The 22,479-nt window shown below is 41.8% G+C and overlaps 1 protein-coding gene across 3 annotated transcripts in view; it reads right to left on the bottom strand.

The window, feature by feature from the left end:
• The window catches only part of LOC111843394 (copine-8-like), a 45,420-nt gene extending 23,903 nt beyond the window's left edge, over positions 1-21,517 (bottom strand). Inside the window, exons 1-6 of one of the 3 annotated variants that reach the window (XR_002838150.2) lie at positions 21,102-21,517; positions 11,135-11,175; positions 8,560-8,609; positions 8,158-8,261; positions 5,549-5,588; positions 4,053-4,129 (exon numbers count right to left, since the gene is read on the bottom strand). Coding sequence is in view for 2 of the 3 variants with exons in the window: in XM_072710176.1 (XP_072566277.1) it covers positions 4,053-4,129; positions 5,549-5,588; positions 8,158-8,261; positions 8,560-8,609; positions 11,135-11,175; positions 21,102-21,199 (410 nt within the window). In the remaining variant the exon portion in view is untranslated. The remainder of the gene's footprint in view (positions 1-4,052; positions 4,130-5,548; positions 5,589-8,157; positions 8,262-8,559; positions 8,610-11,134; positions 11,176-21,101) is intronic. The other 2 variants (XM_072710176.1, XM_023810944.2) reach the window with 2 other exon arrangements.
• Positions 21,518-22,479: the final 962 nt, after the last annotated feature.

Genomic DNA, 22,479 nt, shown 5'->3' with positions numbered 1-22,479 from the left:
AGAGCTGAAGGTTAATTTAAATGTTAATGAATTAATTATGCCAATGCTGTTCAACATGGGAGAAAATGATAAAAATGGATGCTACTGCAGAGGCCTCACACTAGAAATATATTAGCCTTGTTGATAACTCACATATATAATTAATATATATATATATATATATATATATATATATATATACACTCACCTAAAGGATTATTAGGAACACTGTACTAATATGGTGTTTGACCCCCTTTCGCCTTCAGAACTGCCTTAATTCTACGTGGCATTGATTCAACAAGGTGCTGAAAGCATTCTTTAGAAATGTTGGCCCATATTGATAGGATAGCATCTTGCAGTTGATGGAGATTTGTGGGATGCACATCCAGGGCACGAAGCTCCCGTTCCACCACATCCCAAAGATGCTCTATTGGGTTGAGATCTGGTGACTGTGGGGGCCATTTTAGTACAGTGAACTCATTGTCATGTTCAAGAAACCAATTTGAAATGATTTGAGCTTTGTGACATGGTGCATTATCCTGCTGGAAGTAGCCATCAGAGGATGGGTACATGGTGGTCATAAAGGGATGGACATGGTCAGAAACAATGCTCAGGTAGACCGTGGCATTTAAACGATGCCCAATTGGCACTAAGGGGCCTAAAGTGTGCCAAGAAAACATCCCTCACACCATTACACCACCACCACCAGCCTGCACAGTGGTAACAAGGCATGATGGATCCATGTTCTCATTCTGTTTACGCCAAATTCTGACTCTACCATTTGAATGTCTCAACAGAAATCGAGACTCATCAGACCAGGCAACATTTTTCCAGTCTTCAACTGTCCAATTTTGGTGAGCTCGTGCAAATTGTAGCCTCTTTTTCCTATTTGTAGTGGAGATGAATGGTACCCGGTGGGGTCTTCTGCTGTTGTAGCCCATCCGCCTCAAGGTTGTGCGTGTTGTGGCTTCACAAATGCTTTGCTGCATACCTCGGTTGTAACGAGTGGTTATTTCAGTCAAAGTTGCTCTTCTATCAGCTTGAATCAGTCGGCCCATTCTCCTCTGACCTCTAGCATCAACAAGGCATTTTCGCCCACAGGACTGCCGCATACTGGATGTTTTTCCCTTTGCACACCATTCTTTGTAAACCCTAGAAATGGTTGTGCGTGAAAATCCCAGTAACTGAGCAGATTGTGAAATACTCAGACCGGCCCGTCTGGCACCAACAACCATGCCACGCTCAAAATTGCTTAAATCACCTTTCTTTCCCATTCTGACATTCAGTTTGGAGTTCAGGAGATTGTCTTGACCAGGACCACACCCCTAAATGCATTGAAGCAACTGCCATGTGATTGGTTGATTAGATAATTGCATTAATGACAAATTGAACAGGTGTTCCTAATAATCCTTTAGGTGAGTGTATATATATATATGTTTTTTTTACAGCTGGGTCTCTGTTGTTCTCAGCCCTTGGGCAGTCAAATACAGCTTTAAAGATTTAAATTAATGTTCAGTACTAATTTGCTTTTTGTTTCACAAATGATCGAATAAAGTAAATGTGATTTATGAAAGACGTGTACACACTCATTTCTTTGCATAATTACTGATTAAGAAAGTAATGAATGCTGCAAGCTATAATTTATTTTGTGTCGAAACAAAACATTATATTACCCCTTTATCTCTCGCAGTTACGAGAATTCCTATTTTAGCACGTGTCTTTTCACGTGCATTTCAAAATACTCTTCAACTACGCATAAATTTTGATGCTGCTTGAATCCATTAATTCATCAGCTCAATCAAGACTAATTAAATGAAAGCTTAGAGGTGACTTGTCAAACACCACCATTATGAAATCCTGGTCTAGATAATGACATTTTTTAAAGGCTTGTTTATCAGCATATTTCTTACACAGGTACACACGCTTTTTTTTCTACCACAAATGTTTGTGTAATCACAGTCGACCAGAAGTGATGAAAAGCTCTGCAGTAAGAATAGTTGTATGTATCTTCACTTTAATACTAACAGTAACAGCTAAAGGTAATCACTATGAACGGCTGGAAAGCATTTAAAAATAGCCAATATATTCTTCATACAAGTACTTTTAAGACTCATTTTCTCAAATTTTTGCCTATGCATCTATGAAAACAAACCTAAACAATAAGGCATAATATAGAGATGTAAGTAAATGTACAGTGGTTTCAGATCTTGATTACTTAAATTACTTAAAATACAGCTCTGAAAAATATTAAGAGACCACAGCACAACTTTTCTGTTTCACTCATTTCTCAGTTTATGGGTCTGCTTCTGTGAATAATATATATATAAAAAAAAATAAACTGCAGCCTGGTTCTTTCACGTTTCTCATCAATGAAGGGCTGCTTCCTTGCTTTATGGGTCTTCAGTCCTGCTTCTAGGAGCCTGATATGAACTGTCCTAGCAGAGCACTTCACACTACTTAATGTTTCCCATTCCTTTTGAAGGTCACTTGATGCCATCCTCTGATTCATGTGGCACTGCCAGATAATTTGACGGTCATTTCTGGCATTAGAAAGTCACTTCCGCCCTCTACCTGGCTAGTTTCTGGTCGTTCCCAGTGTCTCCTGCTTCACCTCGTTCTTGTGTGCTGCTGTCTGAGATACTTTGAGCCTGGAAGCAACCTGCCTCTCAGTGTAGCCTCTGCCAGCAGAAACGTGATTAAACAAGGACTTAAAAATACAGATTTGTTTAATAATATAGAGTGGTCTCTCGGTTTTTTCCAGAGCTGCATATTAAGATTCTAACAGGTCTGGATGCTGTTCAGCCAAATGACTTCAATATTAGTTTAAATACTATAGAACTCATGGCCATAAGCGGAAATTAGCAGGAGAACATTTTTAAATGGATTTGAGAAAAACTTCTTTACACAGCATGTAGTTAGAGTATGGAATAGTCTTCCTGCTAGTGTAGCACAAGCTAAAACCCTGGGTCCCTTTAAATCAGAGCAAGATAAGGTTTAACAACCCTGAGCTATTAGTTAAGCTCTCCCAAAACTAGCTTGATGGGCTGAATGGCCTCCTCTCATTTGTAAATTTCTTATATTGTTATGCTCTTATTATTAACATTTATTAATAGCACTTTCATGTAAAGCCACGTACCTGAAATGAATAAGAATTTAGGGTCATTATAGTTTATAACAGCGCATCCCTTGACCCCAGAGCTGCAACAATGTTGCTGTGAAATACCACTGAATATCTGGGTCAGAGGTACCCGCCCATCCCAGAAGGTACCAGCTGTCTGTGTGCAGCAGGAAGAAGGAGCTCACAGGAGTCACTCTCAGGGCCGACGATGCTGCCTTTCTGCATGCATCACAGAGCTGATTCATTCTGTGATGGCTTTAGCTGTGAATCATAAAGCTGTAACCTCTGCTGTACTTCCCAGGTAAACCAGCTTACTCACATGTTTGTGATGATGCTGGTGTAAACAAACCTACTACGCTACCAGTCGTATCAAAGTAACATACAATTATATACATTACATAATACTTGATAATGATGCAGAACTATGTTATTGATTTATGCAGGGGCGCCATAAAGGGGGGGGCATAGGATGATTCCAAGGGCCCCTGAGTGACAGGGCCCTTGGAATCATCCTATTTTCTAATCCTATTTTGGAACGTAATTGGATTGGTCTGGGCTGGGGGCCCAGTATGATTGGCTTTCATTAGGTAAAAAATCTCAAGCAGCACCCCTGGGTTTATGTATTTACTATACCGTACTGTACTTTTTATCATTATTTAAGCTATACCATTATGTCTAGGTGTATACTGGGCTATACCATCCCCAAGGTACATACAACATTAATGTACCCCCAATCCATTTCTGTATCTTAAAAGGTACATTTACCCTTGAGGGTACAGCCCCAGTGACAAGCAAAGGTACAAATGAGTACTGTTTTTCTGACATTGTATGATGGATTAAAACTGGACATCCAGATGTTCAGTTTCTTACAGCAGTGCTTTTTTTCCACTGTGGTAGGAAAGAGCATGAGCTACATTGCTAGCAAAAGTGAAGCTGTGAGGAAGATGTTACGTACAGTAAGGGTTTCTCCACGCGGCTCCCCAAGGATCCCACCACCTCCCCCAGGGAGCAGAAGGCCTGGCCCAAGAAGTCCTGCATGGACAGAGACACCAGTCGGAGATCTGTATTCGCACCTCCTTCCTTATTCTTGATCTTTCGTTTGAGGTTCTGCTTGAGCTCAATTCAAACAGTTAAACACCAAAATGCGAAAGTCCTTTCCTTGAAGAGGACTTCACTGACACCCACAGCTGCAGATCCGAGGGAGGCCAGCTGTTACTGCAGTAAGACCAGAAGGTCTACGACTAAACCTCACGAATCAGCAGCCTCATGCAACAAAACATCACAACCTTTTGAATCAATTACTGCCCTATTTTCTGGCTTTGGATTTATCAGTCAGGATATTTATAATGCAGCAGGCAGCCATGTCAGCAATTTCACGGGGCAAAAAAAAATAATACATTAAATTATGCACTAGGGAAAATGCATCAGGAGACGCAAGGGACTGGCCTTTTTAGCCACAAATCGAAATCGTTTCCTGCCAGTCAATAAGCCGTAAGTGAGTTTGAGCAGCACTGCAGTTGTTGTCTAACAGTAATAAGATAGGAAATGGGAGCCATTCTAGCTGAAAAGGCAGAGAGCAGAGCTCAGCAAAACTCTGCTTTATAGCACCGTTTCTGAGACAGACATTGTGGGTAAATAGCTCCTCTGCATTTACGGGCTGCACAGCTAACTCGTACAAAAACCGAGCCTCCCAGCTTGCTCGTGACCATATTCACATTTTTACGGAAAACCACAGGAAAAAAACGGTGGGAACAGAAGAAGCTTCTGTGGCACAAAATAGCAGTAAATGGCTCCTGGTGTTTTGTGAAGCTATGTGATCCACACTCTCATTGTCTGGGGTTGCCTGACGCACAGAGGAGATCGTGGCAATTCTACAATCATTGCCTGTTTTTACCGTTGATGTTCACAGTCAACGATGAGAGCTCTCTCATTGCCGTCAGTGGCCATCTGGCTTAACCGAAAGGCAAATTCCCAGGTAATTGGTAGTAAATGGGCCAAATCAGACTTTGAGAAAGGGAAATATATTTTATCTATTTCTGGGAATGATAATATCATGGTAAACTATAACTGCCAACTTGCTCATGGGAGTTTTACCGTTTGTTAGATTATATTAGATTAGATTATATTATATTAGATTAGATTATATTAGATTCTGGGAGTTTTTTTTTTTACACGAAATGTTCTGTGGGTAGAATGAAAAATGAGAGTTCAGAAAAATTACCAATCAGATTGTAAAGGAGGTGGGTCCTAGCAACTAGAGGAGGCAGGACCAAGACATCTGATTGGTTGGTCTTGCCTCCTCTAGTTGCTTGGATCCACCTCCACTACAATGTGAACCAATCATTTTTCATGCTGCCCTCAGAACACTTTTGTGTAAAAAAAAAAACCAGGTTTGTTGAGGCGCCTGGGGTCGCAGATGGGTCACACCAGCGAGGTGGAAGAAAAACTCACGTGTTTTGACAGGTTGGCACTTTTCGAGTCCACGTCGTACCTGAGGTAAGAGAAACCAACAGCGGCTGTTAGTGGTCGTGCCCCCTCGCTTCCTACACCCATTCTGAGTTGACACCCCCCCTCCCCAGACAGGCCCTCGTCCACTCTCAGGAGCATACCGCCACATCCTACTCGCCGGAGAGACTCTGCCTTACCTGTCACCCTGAATTTTATCACTGGTGCCGGAGAGCACGTTATGTAACACATCAGTCTGGGCACAACCGATCCTTCCATCACATTCTGGGCCACTGAATCCATTCATTCGCCTTCATAAATATTTCCTTTCCCTGATGGTCACGTACGCGAAAACCAAGAGGGGTAAATTATACCAGATAGTCTGAATGTCTGGGGCACAGCTTGGGATGAGACAGGCTGTGATGTCACAGGGAGTGGGCGGGCACAGACGCCTGGACAAATCCATCCCCAGCCAAAGGGAGCTGCTCCTTCACAATACTGCTCACTTTAGAAGTATTACTAGAGTACAAACACTAGTATTACCAATAAAATCATACTTTCATACTAGATTCATGCTAATTCATACTAATATTGGGAGGTGGGGGCACAATTATAAAAGCACCAGGTGCATAAATGAAGGTAACACTTTACTTGAGGGAGCACAATTAACTTTTAACAGTTAACTAACAGTTACTACTCAAGTACAAATCATGAACAAATATAATAACTGCATGAAATACATGAACCATTATGACTGATCAATACGTAACTAACAATGAGTTTCTAGTTAATACATTAAGTAAGAGTATACTGCTATGTTATCTGTACTCCCTCAAGTAAAGTGTTACCGAAATGCACAACGTTTTATTTATTCAGGGTAAATGTAAGTGTCTTAAAGGCAAGTTAGACTTTTTTCTTTGCTTGTTACACCTTTAAAGCCACGGAGGAATAATACAAAGTCATTCAGGGAAATAATATGACTAAGACAAGTACACAAATTAAAATTAGTTGCTGTTTAAATTTCATTATCCATATTATCACAGTGAACAGACAGACCTAGGAGATGGTAGATTAGCAAAATCTAGCAGCAGATTGTCCTTTTCTGTGCATGTAACCCGAATCCGTAACACGCACCGAACGCGCACACACTCTGACCCCCGAGAAACATCGGGAAAGACAGTTTGGCCTTATGATAGAATGGATTTGGGAGCGAGAGAGAAAGAGAGAGAGAGAGAGAGAGAGAGAGAGAGAATGAGACAGAGAGAAGAAAATATACACTCAGAGCAATACCCACAGATAAGCACGTTACCGCTGACTAAAACTAGCCGTCACCGTGGGATGTAATTTGGGCAGAAGCTGGCCCCCACTCATAGCCAGGGCCTGGGGGAAGTTCGCTACCCAGCACAAAGCCATTTACACTCCCTCTGCCTCACTGGACAACATTAAGGACTCTGAGCTATTTATAGACTGCGTTTTATTCACGCATTTCTGTCACCATCCGCCTGTGACCGAACGGGGCTCCATCTATTCAGTGAGTCCGCAGCAGGTGTATGAGGAGCGTGGTGGCGTTTGCCTCGTTTCAGCAGCCTAACAAGTAACAACTTCATATTGTCATCACCTGCTGTTCTGTCAAAACGCTCGTAATATTTGTTCCTAATGTTTTTTTACAGGGCATATTAATTTACCTACAGCATTCTTTTAATTACCCATGGGAGCACAGTTTTAATGAGACTGCCTGTAGTATATGCATTTTGAAATGCATCATTAAATACGATAAAATAGTACAAAGCTACTGGTCAGGTATGTCTCAGGAGGGGGCAGTGAATTCACTTGAATCCATGAGGATGTTTCTTAATGAGATCACACCTTTCCTCCAGAGTCAAATGCTGAGCCATAAACTCTGTGGCTGCCCCCCTCCTCACCATAACGAGGAGCCATGCTGCCCCATTCTTCAGGGCGCTGGGGCCACACAGCCCCCCCAACCCCTTTCCAATCTGTGTGAGACTCAAACACTGGCTATAAAATCCAAACACACACATGCAAACACTTCTGTTTTTCACAAAATCTGTCGGTGTACGGGAAACTTCGTAATTTTTTGCATTACGTTTACTTGCTCACATTATGTGTCCTGTCTTTCAGCCTTGTCTGCTTCACCCTACTGGCAGTCCCTGTGCTAAGAACGTCCGACTGACAGACAACTCATACTTACGAACGGACTGCCATAAAGTCTATTATATTAAAAATTCAGGTTAAATACAGTGGTTTGTAATAACGAATGGACACTGTTTTATGACGCTTGTGAAAACATTGTGCAGCTTTAGCAGTCCATCGGCTTGAGGTGCAGTACAGTCCATATGTAGTTACTTTTATTATTACTCTATAATTATTACTATGTACCATATCATTATTTTTCCAATTTACCTACAAATTCGACTTAAAGACAGACTTAGGGACCGGATCTCATTCATAACCTGGGGACGGCCTGTAAATGCGTGTTTGTTGGTGCCCTAAGTTTCTCGCTGCTGTATGCACAAGAATTTCTTCCTGGGATCAATAAAGATTATCTAAACTAATCTAATCTAAACTAATCTCATGTCATCTCATCTGCTACTCACAGGTCAAACCGTAGGTTCTGACGCTCTTCAAAGAAATAATCCAGGATGAATTTGCGTACAAACTCTGGGTTCAGGGTATTGTCGATGACTTCTGTCCTCCCAGCCTGTAGAATGAGGAATTAGACAGAAACTGAGAACATGGGAAGGATTTTTCACAAATACTTGCAATCCCATAGCCTCAGTTATCTATCACCCCTGCCACTGATGCTGTACTTAATTTATTTCCAAATCCCCAGTGAGCCAAACATCAAAGAAATCTTGGTTTAGTTCTTTGGGGCCATCTGTGTGGGTCGGGCATTATACGAAGATGAATCCTGTCTTTATAGATTGCTATACAAAGCACAACAGAAATGGCCAGAGATGCGCTTACTGTAACCCAGGGACAGCAGATCCGATACTCACTTCTTTCCATTCTTTGTTGCTCTGTATGCTCTGCGTGTACAGAATACAAACTGCAAAAGACAGAAGACATGAACCATGTTATAAACAGCCCTGAAGTTATAAACCTCACCTGAAGTGCCCCGAGCCTGGAACCCATCCCAATACCCACAGACACCCTCATTATACTGTACATCAAAAAGCATAGGATTCTTACCAAAGTGCGAAAACCACAGAGACAAGAATGTGACATCTGGGTGTGTGATGAACAGTGTTGGCCATTTCAGGTGCAGAAGCTACAAATCCAGACCAAGATTTTCTTTCTACCAACCAGGTGAGTATTCTGTGACAGTGACTCTTTATACTCAACTGGGTGGTAGAAACAAATTCCTGGTCTGGATTTTTAGCTTCTGTACCTGAAATGGCCAACTTTGTCAATGAGGGAAACACATACTTACAGAGGGTCGTGCAAGGCTACTGGAAAGCATGAAGATAAAATAGAGAAGAAAGCAAGACCTAATCTACGGGGGATGATGCTGACACATTACCTACAAAGGCATGCTGATTAACTGCACCGGAATGCCTAATCAGTCTGTACTGCTTCTGCGCGCTATCTCTGTATTAAACCTTTGGTTCTGCTCTTGTCGGAGGACCAGCTGCCTCGCCCTCAGCTGCAGATCACCAAAGCCAGGGAAATCTGGGAATATCATGCATGAAGGGGAAGTGAAATTGGCAGAGTGGTCAAGACTACACAACTAGATGATGATACTGTCAAAGAGTGTCGAAATGCAGCAGGGAGAAAATAACTGCAGGCTCGGTATCATCTATGGTTTCGTAAGAAGGTGTACCTTTACTTGTTGATGGTATAAAATAATAATTAAAGTCTGGGCCTTAATAATTTATTGTGTAAGCTGTATCAATTCATTTTAAAATCTCTGTTAGTAGTCTTATATCATACTTTAGTTTTATTGTACAATATTTGTACTTATATTAAATTGTATTATTACCACTCAACAATGTATTTATACCTCTGTTATATTGTACTATTGCCATGCAGTGATGTATTTGTACCCCTGTTATACTGTATTACCATGCAGTAAGGTATTTATTACTCAGTTATACTGTAGTATTACCATGCAGTAATGTATTTATACCTCTGTTATACTGTAGTATTACCATGCAGTAATGTATTTATACCTCTGTTATACTGTAGTATTACCATGCAGTAATGTATTTGTACCTCTGTTATACTGTAGTATTAGCATGCAGTAATGTATTTGTACCTCTGTTATACTGTAGTATTACCATGCAGTAATGTATTTATACCTCTGTTATACTGTAGTATTACCATGCAGTAAGGTATTTGTACCTCTGTTATACTGTAGTATTACCATGCAGTAATGTATTTGTACCTCTGTTATACTGTAGTATTACCATGCAGTAAGGTATTTGTACCTCTGTTATACTGTAGTATTACCATGCAGTAATGTATTTATACCTCTGTTATACTGTAGTATTACCATGCAGTAAGGTATTTGTACCTCTGTTATACTGTAGTATTACCATGCAGTAAGGTATTTGTACTTCTTATAGGTAATGACACTGTACCAGGCTTACTAATCTTGCCAATGATGTGATTGTGTTTAGTCACTTTGCTCATGCAGATAAATGAGAACTTTCATATGTCACAGACTGAGTGCCAGAGATTACAAGCTAACACTGGATTTAAGAGTAGATTCCTGGTACAGATCCTTTAGGTCACTTTGTCACCCTTCATACAACACAATCCCGTTTCCTCCTATTTTTCTTTTGTTCTGCTGGTGTGTTTCAACAGTGGTGACAGTAAGGCAGAGATATTCACAGGGGTCTGCTGTCCATGTACAGAGAAGAGTGGGAATCTCACAACCCAATATTACGAAAGTCTGATATAATTTCGCAGCAAATATACCCCAAAGAAATGACATGCTGAGGCAAAAGTCCCACCGAATATGGAACCCCAGTAAAAAGCCCTACCATTACATGAACAAAACATGCACCCCTTTCAGTTCTAAATCTATATTTTTGCTTCTTTTCATGGGGATAACCATTAGATGCCATATATTACCTCATTTCCATCCTCATGGCACATAAACAACAGCTTGTAAAGGCAGTTTTTCAACTGAATTTAAATATCTTTTGAAAATCTCAGTTCTTACCATGTATAAATGGGAATTAGTCACATTGGCTACAGGCAAACTTAAAGCAATCAGAGTGAAAAAAATGCCAGGGATGAGTTGCGGTGACTCATTTTTTTTATTTGGAGCATGCACATGTCGTTCTCTGCAGTCACATGGGGAAGGGCAGTTCGGGTGAGGATTCTGTCAAGGCCGCACCATGATTGGTTAAAGGGCGACCATGTGACTCCTCCTCATTGCCCATGGTTCACCTGCAGGCTTTGTATGAGATGAAAAACCATCCAGTGAGGGATGAAAGGGTCAGTGGAGAGGCTGCTTCAACGATGCAGGAATGAGTGTTTGCAAGACAACCAGAGTCAAGTTCTCCCATAGCACGTTAAAAGGCTTCATTGTGACATGAACACCGCAATAGATGAAAAACTTACCTGGGTCAGATTTGGAAAATGTATCTCTGTCCAGGAGGTTTCTGCAACAAAAACATAGCAAGTGAATTTGTTATATCCATGACTCATACTGGCCTCAGCTTTTGCACTCTGGGACAATCATTGACATTTATTTTCATCCATCCATCTTCCAACCACTCTTCCTGGTCAGGGTCATGGGGTGACATACATTTGTCTTTCAATTTAATGACAAGCTTCAGTTGCACTTCCAAGAAGCAAATCTTCTGCGCTCTGAAGACTTTCAAAGGCGCGTCAACACAACAGAGCAATTTTTTCAACTGTGTGCATTCCACAAGAGTGGAAAGTTTACTGCATGATGAACTTGTAACTGAAATGCAAGGATTGGGGTTACACGAGCTCTAGTGCCAGTGTTTTGCTCACACACACACACACACACACACGTAAGGTAAACATATCTTTATGGGAACCACTCGTTCATTTCTATGGGAAAAATGCTAACGCTAACTATGACAACCTTAACCCCTACCCAGCCCTAACCATAACCATAAGTAACTAAGAAAAATAGAATAGAATCTTTATTGTCATTGTAGCAATGAGATATTGTACAACGAAATTAAAGTGCAATTCTCCTGAACGCTACTTTCTTTCGTACCTACAAACAAACAGTTACAAAATACAAGAGTTTTTGCATTTTATAGTTTTTTCATAGCAGTCACAGATTTTTGTTAAATTTTATTAAACTGCTCCCCATAAGGGAAAAAAAAAACGGGTATTCATCACGTTGTGGGAACATTGTGTCCCTGTAAGGTAAGGTATACCCGCTCACACACACACACACACACACGCACACACACACACACCAGGCTTTAAGTCTTTACCTTCACACTCTATCAACCAGACTTTCCAAATTCATTTGTCAATTAGCAGATCAATTTAAGATACTTCAGCTGTACTTCCCAACATATCAACAAGCCCTTTGCTTCTTAGCTGTTGAAAAGCAGCTGGTTCTGGGGCTCAAGACCCAGCCAGAGACGACACTCCAAGACCTATGCTGGATGTATTCATGCTGTTGCACTGTAATAAATATGTTATCCATGTATCTGTTACCAATTCTTTTGTAGCAACTAAAATGGACCTCCTAAATTGAACAGTGTAATATGAGACAAATTTTGCAAACTCAAGGACTCATGAGGCTATCCTGAGAGCTCTAACTCCTATCTTTTTATTCGGGCCACCTCAGATTTTTCCGGAATGCCAGATCGAGTGCCTAATGTAAAACAAAGCACTCGGCACAGCCAATAGGGAAATGGCATTTTGCTCAGACCCAATGGTCTCAGATTGCTTGTTAGAGGGCGGGAATTGATTCATCGGGTATACAGAAGATTTGGTTGCGCAACGGACCACGGGATGCCTGGGCAGTAAAACAAGATTTTTTTTTGTAAAGGACAGAACATGGAGGGATTCTGCAAATAGTTGGTGTGACACACAGGCCCATGAAAAGCAGGCCTGACGTTAACTGAGCGCCACGAGAGACTGCCTGCTCCCTGTGAACAGACATGAAGCAGATTCATCAATTACCAATTTGCCTGTCCGGTGTTACCGGTGCTTTTTAACCTGAAAAATGCAGAAACGCCTCCCATCCTCTGCTGATATCTTGTATAATTACAGTATGCTCTCTTACTAACTAAGAGTTGCATCTCTGGCTGGATGCAGCATGTAAAATCTGTTAGAAACTTGTGACAATACCATTCTCAGCGTGAAGTCTCAAAGAGTCTTTTAATAGCCAAAGGATGGCAAAAAGGACAGATGGGGGATCAATAGATGACAAACACAGATGCTTTTGTCAGTAACTTTGTTGGATTGACAGATTGACGTTATCCAACGTGGAGTGGAGTGACACCATCTAATTAGTTAGATCTGGGATGCCATTGTGTCACTTATAGAGGTCTAGGTCACCAACCCTGACAGGACACAAACAGTCCACCTGAAGGTCTTAATAACAGTTACCCCAGCAACCATCAGCCAATGGAGGTGCAGCTAACTTTCCTGACATTTTCTCTCCCCCCTCCTCCCACACCCCCTACAGTCACTGGTATTTCCCCCTACATAGATTCAGCAGTGTGCCATCAATGTGCAGCCGCAGTTTCTCAAGAACAGCATCATATTCATCGGCACATATGATGAGACTGTGAGACTTGAAGGAGAGTCTGTGAGTCAAATGTGGGTAAAACACACGTTTGCCATAAAAGAAGTTTTACGCCAGGGGGGATCCAGATTCCATAATTAGTTACCATAAATAATCATACATCCTCTTCCTGCCTTTTAACTTATGTAAGGTATGATGTGTCGCTGATTCTGATTCTCGGTAGTCTTTAGAACCCTTTCACCTGCTTGGGTAACACTTTAGTTAAAGCACTTATGTATAATGCATTAAATATACCTTTATAATGCATTATAATGCATTTGTAAAGTATTATAGACACAGCTATTATTATTTAAGGCATAACACATTATAGCCATGTTTATTATGCATTATGCATGCTCTATGAAGCTTTCATGTATAATGCACTATACATACCTTCATAATGCATTACAGTATAATGCCTTATACTGAGCATCGTAATGAATTATGATGAATCTATAATGCATTATGACGACTGCTTTAAGTAAAGTGTTACCACTGCTTGTTTCCATCTCTGAACTCTGCAGTTGGATTGCATCTTATAATCTGTTTGTATCCCTGATTCAGATCCCTGCTTTCTGGATTATGCCTCCTACTGCGGGTTGTATCATCAGTTGGATCCAGTGCCCCTAATCTTTGCAAGAGGTTTTAAAAGACCTTTGTTAACGTGCAATCATGCCCCCCCCCCCCCCCCCACCTGCCCGTGGCCTCCCCAGGTGAACCAATGACAGGCTGGCTCTCTCCTCCAGCCGCTAATTGATTAGACCGACATGTGTTGGCTAATTCCACTCTGCAGACTACAGCAGAATTATTCCAGGTTATTTTGGTTCTGGTAACCAGTGGTGTGTGACTGGGGGGCAAGACAGGAGGGAGGGAGACACACACCAGGCGGACAGGAAGGGTAACAGGAACGGTGCAGTGAAAATGTGCGGGAGGGAGTACAGGCTAACGGTAAAGCAGTCCGCGGCAAAAACACAAAATCCACAGAAAATCCACACAACGGGTGACCATTTTCCTATTTCCCAGCCTCTGTCGAGCTCAATAGCTAAACAGTGCTGAAGAGTCCCAGGTGCCGAGTTGCGATCGCTTCGGAATACAACTTCCTTTGATACAGAGCAGCATGCAGAGTGGGAAAGCAGGGGGGGGGTCAAGGCTGTCCTCTGACTGGACCGAAATCCCAGGTGGCCAGTCCGTCTACGGCTTTTCCTGTACCGTGGCCTCGATAACTCCCCATCCAAGCCCAGAGCATTTCACTGAACTAGATTCAGCATCCGCTCCAGGACAGAAGGCCACCGTCCCACATTCACAACAACCCGAGTCTGAGGATCAGCAACCGGAAAGACACATCGACCACAGAGGAGCACCAGTGCTCCCAGTTAAGATTCAGCAGCATCTGTAGATGTTTGTAAAAAAAAAATAATTCCAAACAACATCTCCCCCTGGTTATAACAGTAAACACACAAGACGTGCATGTCCGCAATCTTCTAGAGGATTCCTTGAGTATGATTACTGTATATTGTATGTTACTGGAGGAAGCCAGAAGCACAGTCACACTGGGAATTTGGGTGGGACATATTTTATTAAAATAAAAAAAAGGTCTATGACAAAATAAATGGGAACTATTGAAAGTCTATGAGAAGAAAAAGATGCATGTTTGAGTATGAGAAACTGCTGGTATTGATTAGGGATCTGGATCTCACATGTCACTAATACATCTCACCTGTGCGGTCACATTCCCCCAGAACATGTCCGGGCTGGAATTTGTTTTGTGACTTTTGTGTTGAGCCCTGGCCTAATTTCCCCTGACAGGAGCTGGGAGAGGAGAGAGATGTACGTGCAAACACACACACACACGCACACACACACACACGTGTAGGGTAAACATACCCTTATGGGGACTGCTCATTAATTTCAATCGGAAAAATGCTAACACTAACTATGACAACCTTAACCCCTACCCTGCCCTAACCATAACCATAAGTAACCTAACAAAATACAAGAGTTTTTGCATTTTTAGTTTTTTCATAGCAGTCACCGATTTTTATAAAATAGAGTTTTCCCTTATGGGGACCAGGAAACCGGTCCCCATAAGGGAAAAAAAACGGATATTTATCACGTTATGGGGACATTATGTCCCCATAAGGATAGGTAAACCCACTCGCACGCGCACGCACACGCGCACGCACACGCACACACACACACACACGCATTGCATGCACTCCCGTGTGTGTGCGCACACAGGTCCACCCTCTCGCACTCTCTGCGGTTACTGTCTTCATCCGAGGAGAAGCAGACTCCCGCATACCCACAGCGTCTCACAGACAGACCTCAACCTGCATTATCCAGGCGACTCAGAGGCTGACCGGCGTCTGCCTATGCAGGCCAGCAGGCCCTATGAGGAGAACCGGGACGTTAGAATAGGGGTGAGGCACCATTCAGTCTGCCAGACACCAATGCTGAGACACCCCGTTTCTGTATATGTGCATGTGCGTCCGTGCGTGCGTGTATGTGTGTGCGTGTGTGTGTGTGTGCGCGTGTGTGCGTGCGTGTGTGTGTTTGTGTAGGCAGGTCCAGTGAAGACACATGGACTGGGCTTAGGGACACATTCCATATAGGTGCCACCGAACAGCACAAAAGTTCAGGAGCACAGAAGTGAAACTGACTACAATTATTTTAGTGTTTCTGTCTTAACTGGATATGTGATACAACACACCAAACAAGTCTGGATTAGTTCCTGCACTTAAAAGGTATAACATCCTTTCCCAGGATTCTATGTTCCATCACCATGGTGATTGTCACTGGAAATCTATGACAGATGAGTCTTTCTTTGTGAGCATTTCTCATACAGAGCGAACTATCATATGTCAAACAAGCAACTACATGCACAATTCTATTTGCTCTTGTATTATTCTGCTATCTCACTGAAACACATTTATCATTGCATGAATGCATCTCATAAATAAATAAAGGAAAGAATACCAAATTAAGTAAGCCTTCATCTGGAAATCAGTAAAGATAGCATGGTTATGCTAACATTGATGATATCAGGATGGAGATGCTTTTGGGATGTATCCTACCCTGAAGACCTTCTGGTGCTGTAACACAGTAATTAAAAAGCGTTCCTGGGATTGTCCACAGGTGCAGGATAAAAGGAAGGCAGGAGATGCAGCGGGCACTGTGGGATTATCCAGCACTAGGCTAACAGCATTATGCATGCTAATACCTTATTATCCAAAAGAGACCCGCAAAGCTCCCAACAAACGACACACATGCTCTCTGTCCCTCAGTCATCACTCACCAGATCTCAACCCAGCTGAACACTCTTATCGCACTTAATAACTACTGTATGTCACACCTGTCCCTGATTTACTAATCAGGTAGTTGAGCCTGCTCTAGGCTGGTGGCAATTAGAGCCCAACTTTATTTAAGCAGAGCGACGAGTAATTCTCTGTGGCTACCTATGGTATACCAATGGGGGAGGTTTGGGTTTCTGGTTAGCTGGTTCCTGGTTTGGTAATTCATGATCCCAAGTAGCTGGCATTCCAGCTGGTGTGATGTGTCACTGGTGCCCTGTCTTTAGGGATTTCCACATGTGTCCTCATTTTTGGGTTCTTGTTCCTTTTAGGTTCTCTGGCTCCTGGACCAGGTTCCTTGTTTTTGGGTTCTTGTCCCTTTTAGGTTCCCTGGCTCCTGGACCAGGTTCTCCAGTCCTCTGCTGTTGGGTCTGCCTTCTGGTTCACCTCATCCTGAATGCCGTCCATCCAGTTAACAGTCAAAGTCCCCCTGGTTCCCTGTTTCCTTGAGGAGTTTTGTCGCAGACTTTGTCTATGAAGGCCACTAAAAGGTTCGAACCAATAAGCACTGAGTCGTGACAAATTCATCTGCACTTTCAAACTTAGAACCGGGCAGAATTATTCAAACAATTCAACATTCGAATTATTCAGGAACCCAACGTATCTGGTTGCATGTCACCGATAAAACAGTTCAGTGCTCATTTTCTCAGCAAACGGTGATGTGTGAATGAAATATTCATAATTTTCATGATTGCAATCCCCGCGGTAGCTTGTCTGCTTTCATCACTGCTGTAGCCCAGAATGCAGGCAGTGAAAGGCACCTGGACCCTGTTACGCGGTACGATGACAATGACACCCGCCAAGCCCTAGAGGTGAAGAGTGAGGGGGCCCAGCTGCATGTACACCAGCCCCACTGTAATAATCCTAAATCAGGGGCAAATGAGGTTGCTTGCATGTACACCTGTAACCATGCATCAGCTCCCTAAATCAGTGCATCATGGAGGCACAGACAGGGATATGGGCTTAGGGTCATCTGGGGAGGGAATTTCTGCTTCACACACAACCATTTCTTATTGGGGTGTGGAGATTCTTGGAATTACCATTCACAATTAACAAAAGAGCAGGTCAGCGCTGACTGCTCACAAAGCTGGATGTAACGTGTCTTGGCTTTGATATGCTCTTCTGATCATTTATTGCAGTGTTTCCCAATACAGTGCTCAGGGACCCCCTGTCCCGCAGCCGGTCCTTGTTTTTGATCCCACCCAGCCCCCTACCAGACAGTCCACGTTTCTGCTCCAGGAGCTGGAAGGGAGCAAAAACGTGGACTGTCTGTCAGTCACCAAGGACCGGATTGAGAAGCACTGCTTTATTGAAAAACTCCTGCAGTGACTCCAATTTCTTTCAGTTGTGCCTCAACTGGTGTGAACCACTGTAATTGCCAGCAAGTCTGGGGGTGGTAGAGCTGAGCACTTCTCTGCAGGTCAGGACTAATGCAATAGGCCGGTCGATATCTGCAGAAAGTTTAACCCGTTTCGCTCTCCAGCCACACATTTCCACATCTGCTATTTGCACAGCAAGAGGTTGACGTCTTGCCTAATAATTTCCCCAGGATCCAAAGAAACCCAATATGAAACCCAATATGCAAAAAGAGCCTGAACCTTCTCTACGTTCTGCAGCTTGCAAATACAGGAACAATCTTCCACCAGAGTAAAAATATGCTGTACCGATTATAGAATGAGTTTTAGTTTAAAATGAGTTGTAGCTGATTTTGTGGAAAGCCTAGCTATTAGCAGACTGAAAACATACATGCCGGCATTCTCCCAAAAACAAAGAAAAATAATAAGACAACAAGGATATGTGCAGTGTTCCCAGAATACACCCAGAAAGCTACAATACACAACCCAGATAACACTGAATGCTGTCAGGTTTTATGGTGAAAAACAGTGCTGAATCTGTGACATATGTTTATAAAAGAAATACCGAGATGTATATGCAATAAAAACTGGACAGATATACTTCAGAGAATGGCAAAGTATATGAGTACCAGCTCTTTAAGAACTTAAAATATACAGTAACCCTTTTAAACACTAAGCTATTTGTTGATTTGACTCTATTGACAAGTGTTGACAGCTGTGTGAAGTCATTTCCTGTGGCTGGTAATGGCAGCTTCTAAAAATACACAGGGCCGGGTGGTACCTTGTTCCGCTTTTATCCGAAAGATGTTTCCTAATGAGCAGGACAGACTGCCGTTCCTGAAAATTCCCCCGTTCACAGAGAACGTCAGAGAGGGGCCCCTAGTACAGCGTGATCAATGTTTAAACACATGCTGGCACATAGGAAAGCGTGACACAAATAAATATATTTGTAATACCTCCATCCAACTGCGCTGTGAATTATTTAGAGTTGCCTGAGAGGACCACTTTGATCTAGTCACCGGGATTTAACTACAGACCACAAAAGGAGTAACAACATAAGTTTTTTGCCCCAATTTAGCAAAAGGTAAGCTAATTAAAGCAGAATTGACAAGTAAAATGTTATTTGAATATGAAAGTATCATCATCTGCTGCTTATTGGCAAAATATATTAGTACCAGCTCTTAGAACTTAAGAGTGGCACTGGTGGGTTTCAAACAATGCAGGGTTTTTTCTCTTGGAAAGTTTTAAATGTGGTATATAAACATCCAATCCTTTATTCACAGTTGTGACATTTCACTCTGCCAACTGCTGCCATTAAAAGCAACAGCTGACAATACGATTAAGATTACCGATATTTCTGCCTGTCTGCTGTAAGTCAGTGCCTCATCCCAGACATGACTGGAGTTATTGATTCGGAAGAGTAGCACTTCCTTAATCAATCCTCTGTGGCACTAACACCATCTGACCATGTAACCATAATTTCCGTTTGGGCACAAGTTCAAAACGTTTCTTGGTTGGCCTGTAATTGGTACGGGTTATGCTACCCAAAGACAAATAGGTAAACACAAAAAACACAAAACACACACAAAGAACAAAACAAACAAACAAAAAAAAACATTTGTTTTTGTCATTTGAGTCTATATGTATCAAAGCAATTTTTATTTTTTTATGATCGCGTGTATCTGAATAAATAAATAAGTTACATGTTCTGCTTGTTATGAATACGACAGGCTTGGACTGTACCAAATTAAAATGCAATTAGACAGAAACCGAATTAATTTCGGAAAATGGTACGATCCTTGCCTGCTAAAGGATCATGGGACATAATTTTAGGGTTTCTTCTGCCGTACTTTTACCTAATAACCAGTGCACACGCCTCCTAAAAACACTCCTAAAATCTTAGCGCACTATATGTTTCGAATGAATCATTATCATTCTTTGGCTTTATATTCCTAAAATGATGCAACGCTACAATGGATTGGATTACTCGCTGTTTTAAATACAAATAACGCGGCGTATTGTTGGTGGAACTGTTTCAATTCGATCTCAAATCTATAAGCATGTTACAGACAGAAAATCGATACTTTTTAAAACAACCAATGAAAAACAAAAGTTGTTTTCACTTCCCACACAAAATAAGCCGGGGTATGTTAGGCGGCTGGAAGTCCATTACAGCAAACGGCTTATCCCTAATCATTTGGTGCCCAGACCTGGGCGTTGAGCCTGAAAGCCGGCTGCTCTCCCAAGAGAAGAAGTGGAAACGGTCATGAATATAACTGATCACGGAATAATTTATTTTCCCATTGATGATAACTGGGGACATGGAGGTACATACAATAAGAACTTTACGGTGTCAGATAGGCTAGATTATCATAATATTTGCACAATGCATTTGTACCTCCTAACGCATTTGTTTTAAAAAAATAAAATTATAGAAATAACATCGCAACTTCACTTTTCAATAAGAGCAGATTGTCACACAATAACTTTCATAGTGCATTTAATATGTAAACGGCATGTAACTGTTCATATACACGTATGCCTGGTAAAAATTGGAAATCAAAGTAAAAATTGAGTTTATTTTCTTTATTTTGATCTAATTAAATAATCAAAATTCCACAGGTGTAACCGTCCTGTGCCTACAAATGAAATGCTTCACTAATTGTTTTACCTTCTCTTCAAATTCACACCCACTAACGGCCAAATACAGTAATGGCAGCACATCCGCTTTTAATATTGCGAAGTTGCGCAATGTGAAGAAATATTTGCAGACATAAACTGCACGTCAGGATGTTTACAACTCCTCTTATGTGTTGTACAAAGAATATCATATTCCCCCCAATTACAAGTTTAAAACTTGTTGAGGAATAATAACAAAGTGTGTAAAAACGCATTCTCCTGCCGAGGATTTTGGCAGGACATGCTCAGCCCTGTTTTCCATTGACACCGTTACCAAAAATACCATTTATCATATTCACAAAAAAATCACAAGGAAACAGTTACTCAGTCTTCAATACATTGAGTATAAACTGTAATATATACAATCTTTGATATGTATTCGGCGTTCCGAAATAGGTTAAATTAAGTCGTCCCCTTACCTACATGACACTGTGATTTCAACTTTGGTGGCTGGGATTGTAGCATTAAGTGGATCGAAGTATCCTATAGACGCCATGTTCATAAAGCTGTTGTTCATTGTTGAAATATTTTTTTCCTGGTCTTTCAGCTGGCAGAATATGATAAACCGGAGATCCCGGGTCTATTGCATGTGCAGATAGGAGAAAGCGAATGGCGAGAGAAGCGCAGAGTGATGTCAGTCCATAACAGGCGCGGCGGCGCCGACGCTGCTCGCTGGGCGGAAGGAGCGAATGGAAGCCGGCGTCCAGATCGCGGAGCCGCCAGAGAATCTCAGCAAAGCACTAAGGTGATGAAGACGAAATGTGTCACGGCGCGTATGCCGATGCCACAGACGACGGGCGTTCGTGATGACATGCAAGTTACTTTCAGACTTGGACCCCTGGGTTTCTCAGTCGTGTTTTGCACGTTTAACACTAATTATTACCGCTTTCATATACGATAATACGTCGACATTGTGCCAGTTGCTCTATCGTACATTTTCGTGTATTTTTCATAATAGTTTATAATATCGATTGATAGAAATAAGATATATACGACTTTTATCATTTGTATATTTTAATTATGATTTAGAAATAGCGAGAAAATTTTTATCACATGATTCTGTCGATCAGCAACAACGGTGTTATTTTAAATTAGTTTGAAGGAAAATGCAAATATATAATAATATTATTGGTGTAAGTAAAAATACAAATCGGAAATAAATATTGGCCTAATATAGCATACTGGCGTTCAGAATTACATAGACCACAGACTTATTTAAAAATCTGTAAACTTAGTTTTTCAGTACACCAAGCAGGCCTAAGTATAGGACAAACTGCACACGCATTGCCCGATTCCAATACTTTCGTGTCTTACTTCATTTTTGTACATAAAGTGACACGGAACTTTCGGTCGTTATTTAAACCACTGGGCGTCGCAGTTTAGAAGAAAATGTAAATACGTTAGTTACAGTTTGTCTGATTCTAATGAAAGGAATTAAACAGGATTACAGAATGTGCTATAATGAAGTTGATTGTCTCTCCTCCTAAGATGGCTTTCCACCACAAAGTGGGGTAATGTCGCTTCAGTCTGTCAAAGCCTCCGTCATTTCATTTCCACCAGGCTGACTGTGGATTACGTTCAAGAACCTCTTCAAGATCCACACTGTCCTGACAGAAATAGCTCATGTACATGAAAACAGCACAGATCCGTGAGCCATAACCATGTCACGGCTCATCTAAGTATCCGCCGTCCACTTTATTTAGCCGTATAAATATCCATACATCTACCAACCACTTTCCCTGGTTAGACCCTAACCCCACTCACATAGGGCGCCCCGGACGGGATGGATACCAGTCT

Source organism: Paramormyrops kingsleyae, chromosome 3 (assembly GCF_048594095.1).
Source record: "Paramormyrops kingsleyae isolate MSU_618 chromosome 3, PKINGS_0.4, whole genome shotgun sequence".
NCBI lineage: Eukaryota > Metazoa > Chordata > Actinopteri > Osteoglossiformes > Mormyridae > Paramormyrops > Paramormyrops kingsleyae.
Note: the sequence above shows the minus strand (reverse complement) of the source record. Positions and strands in the feature narration are given on the sequence as shown.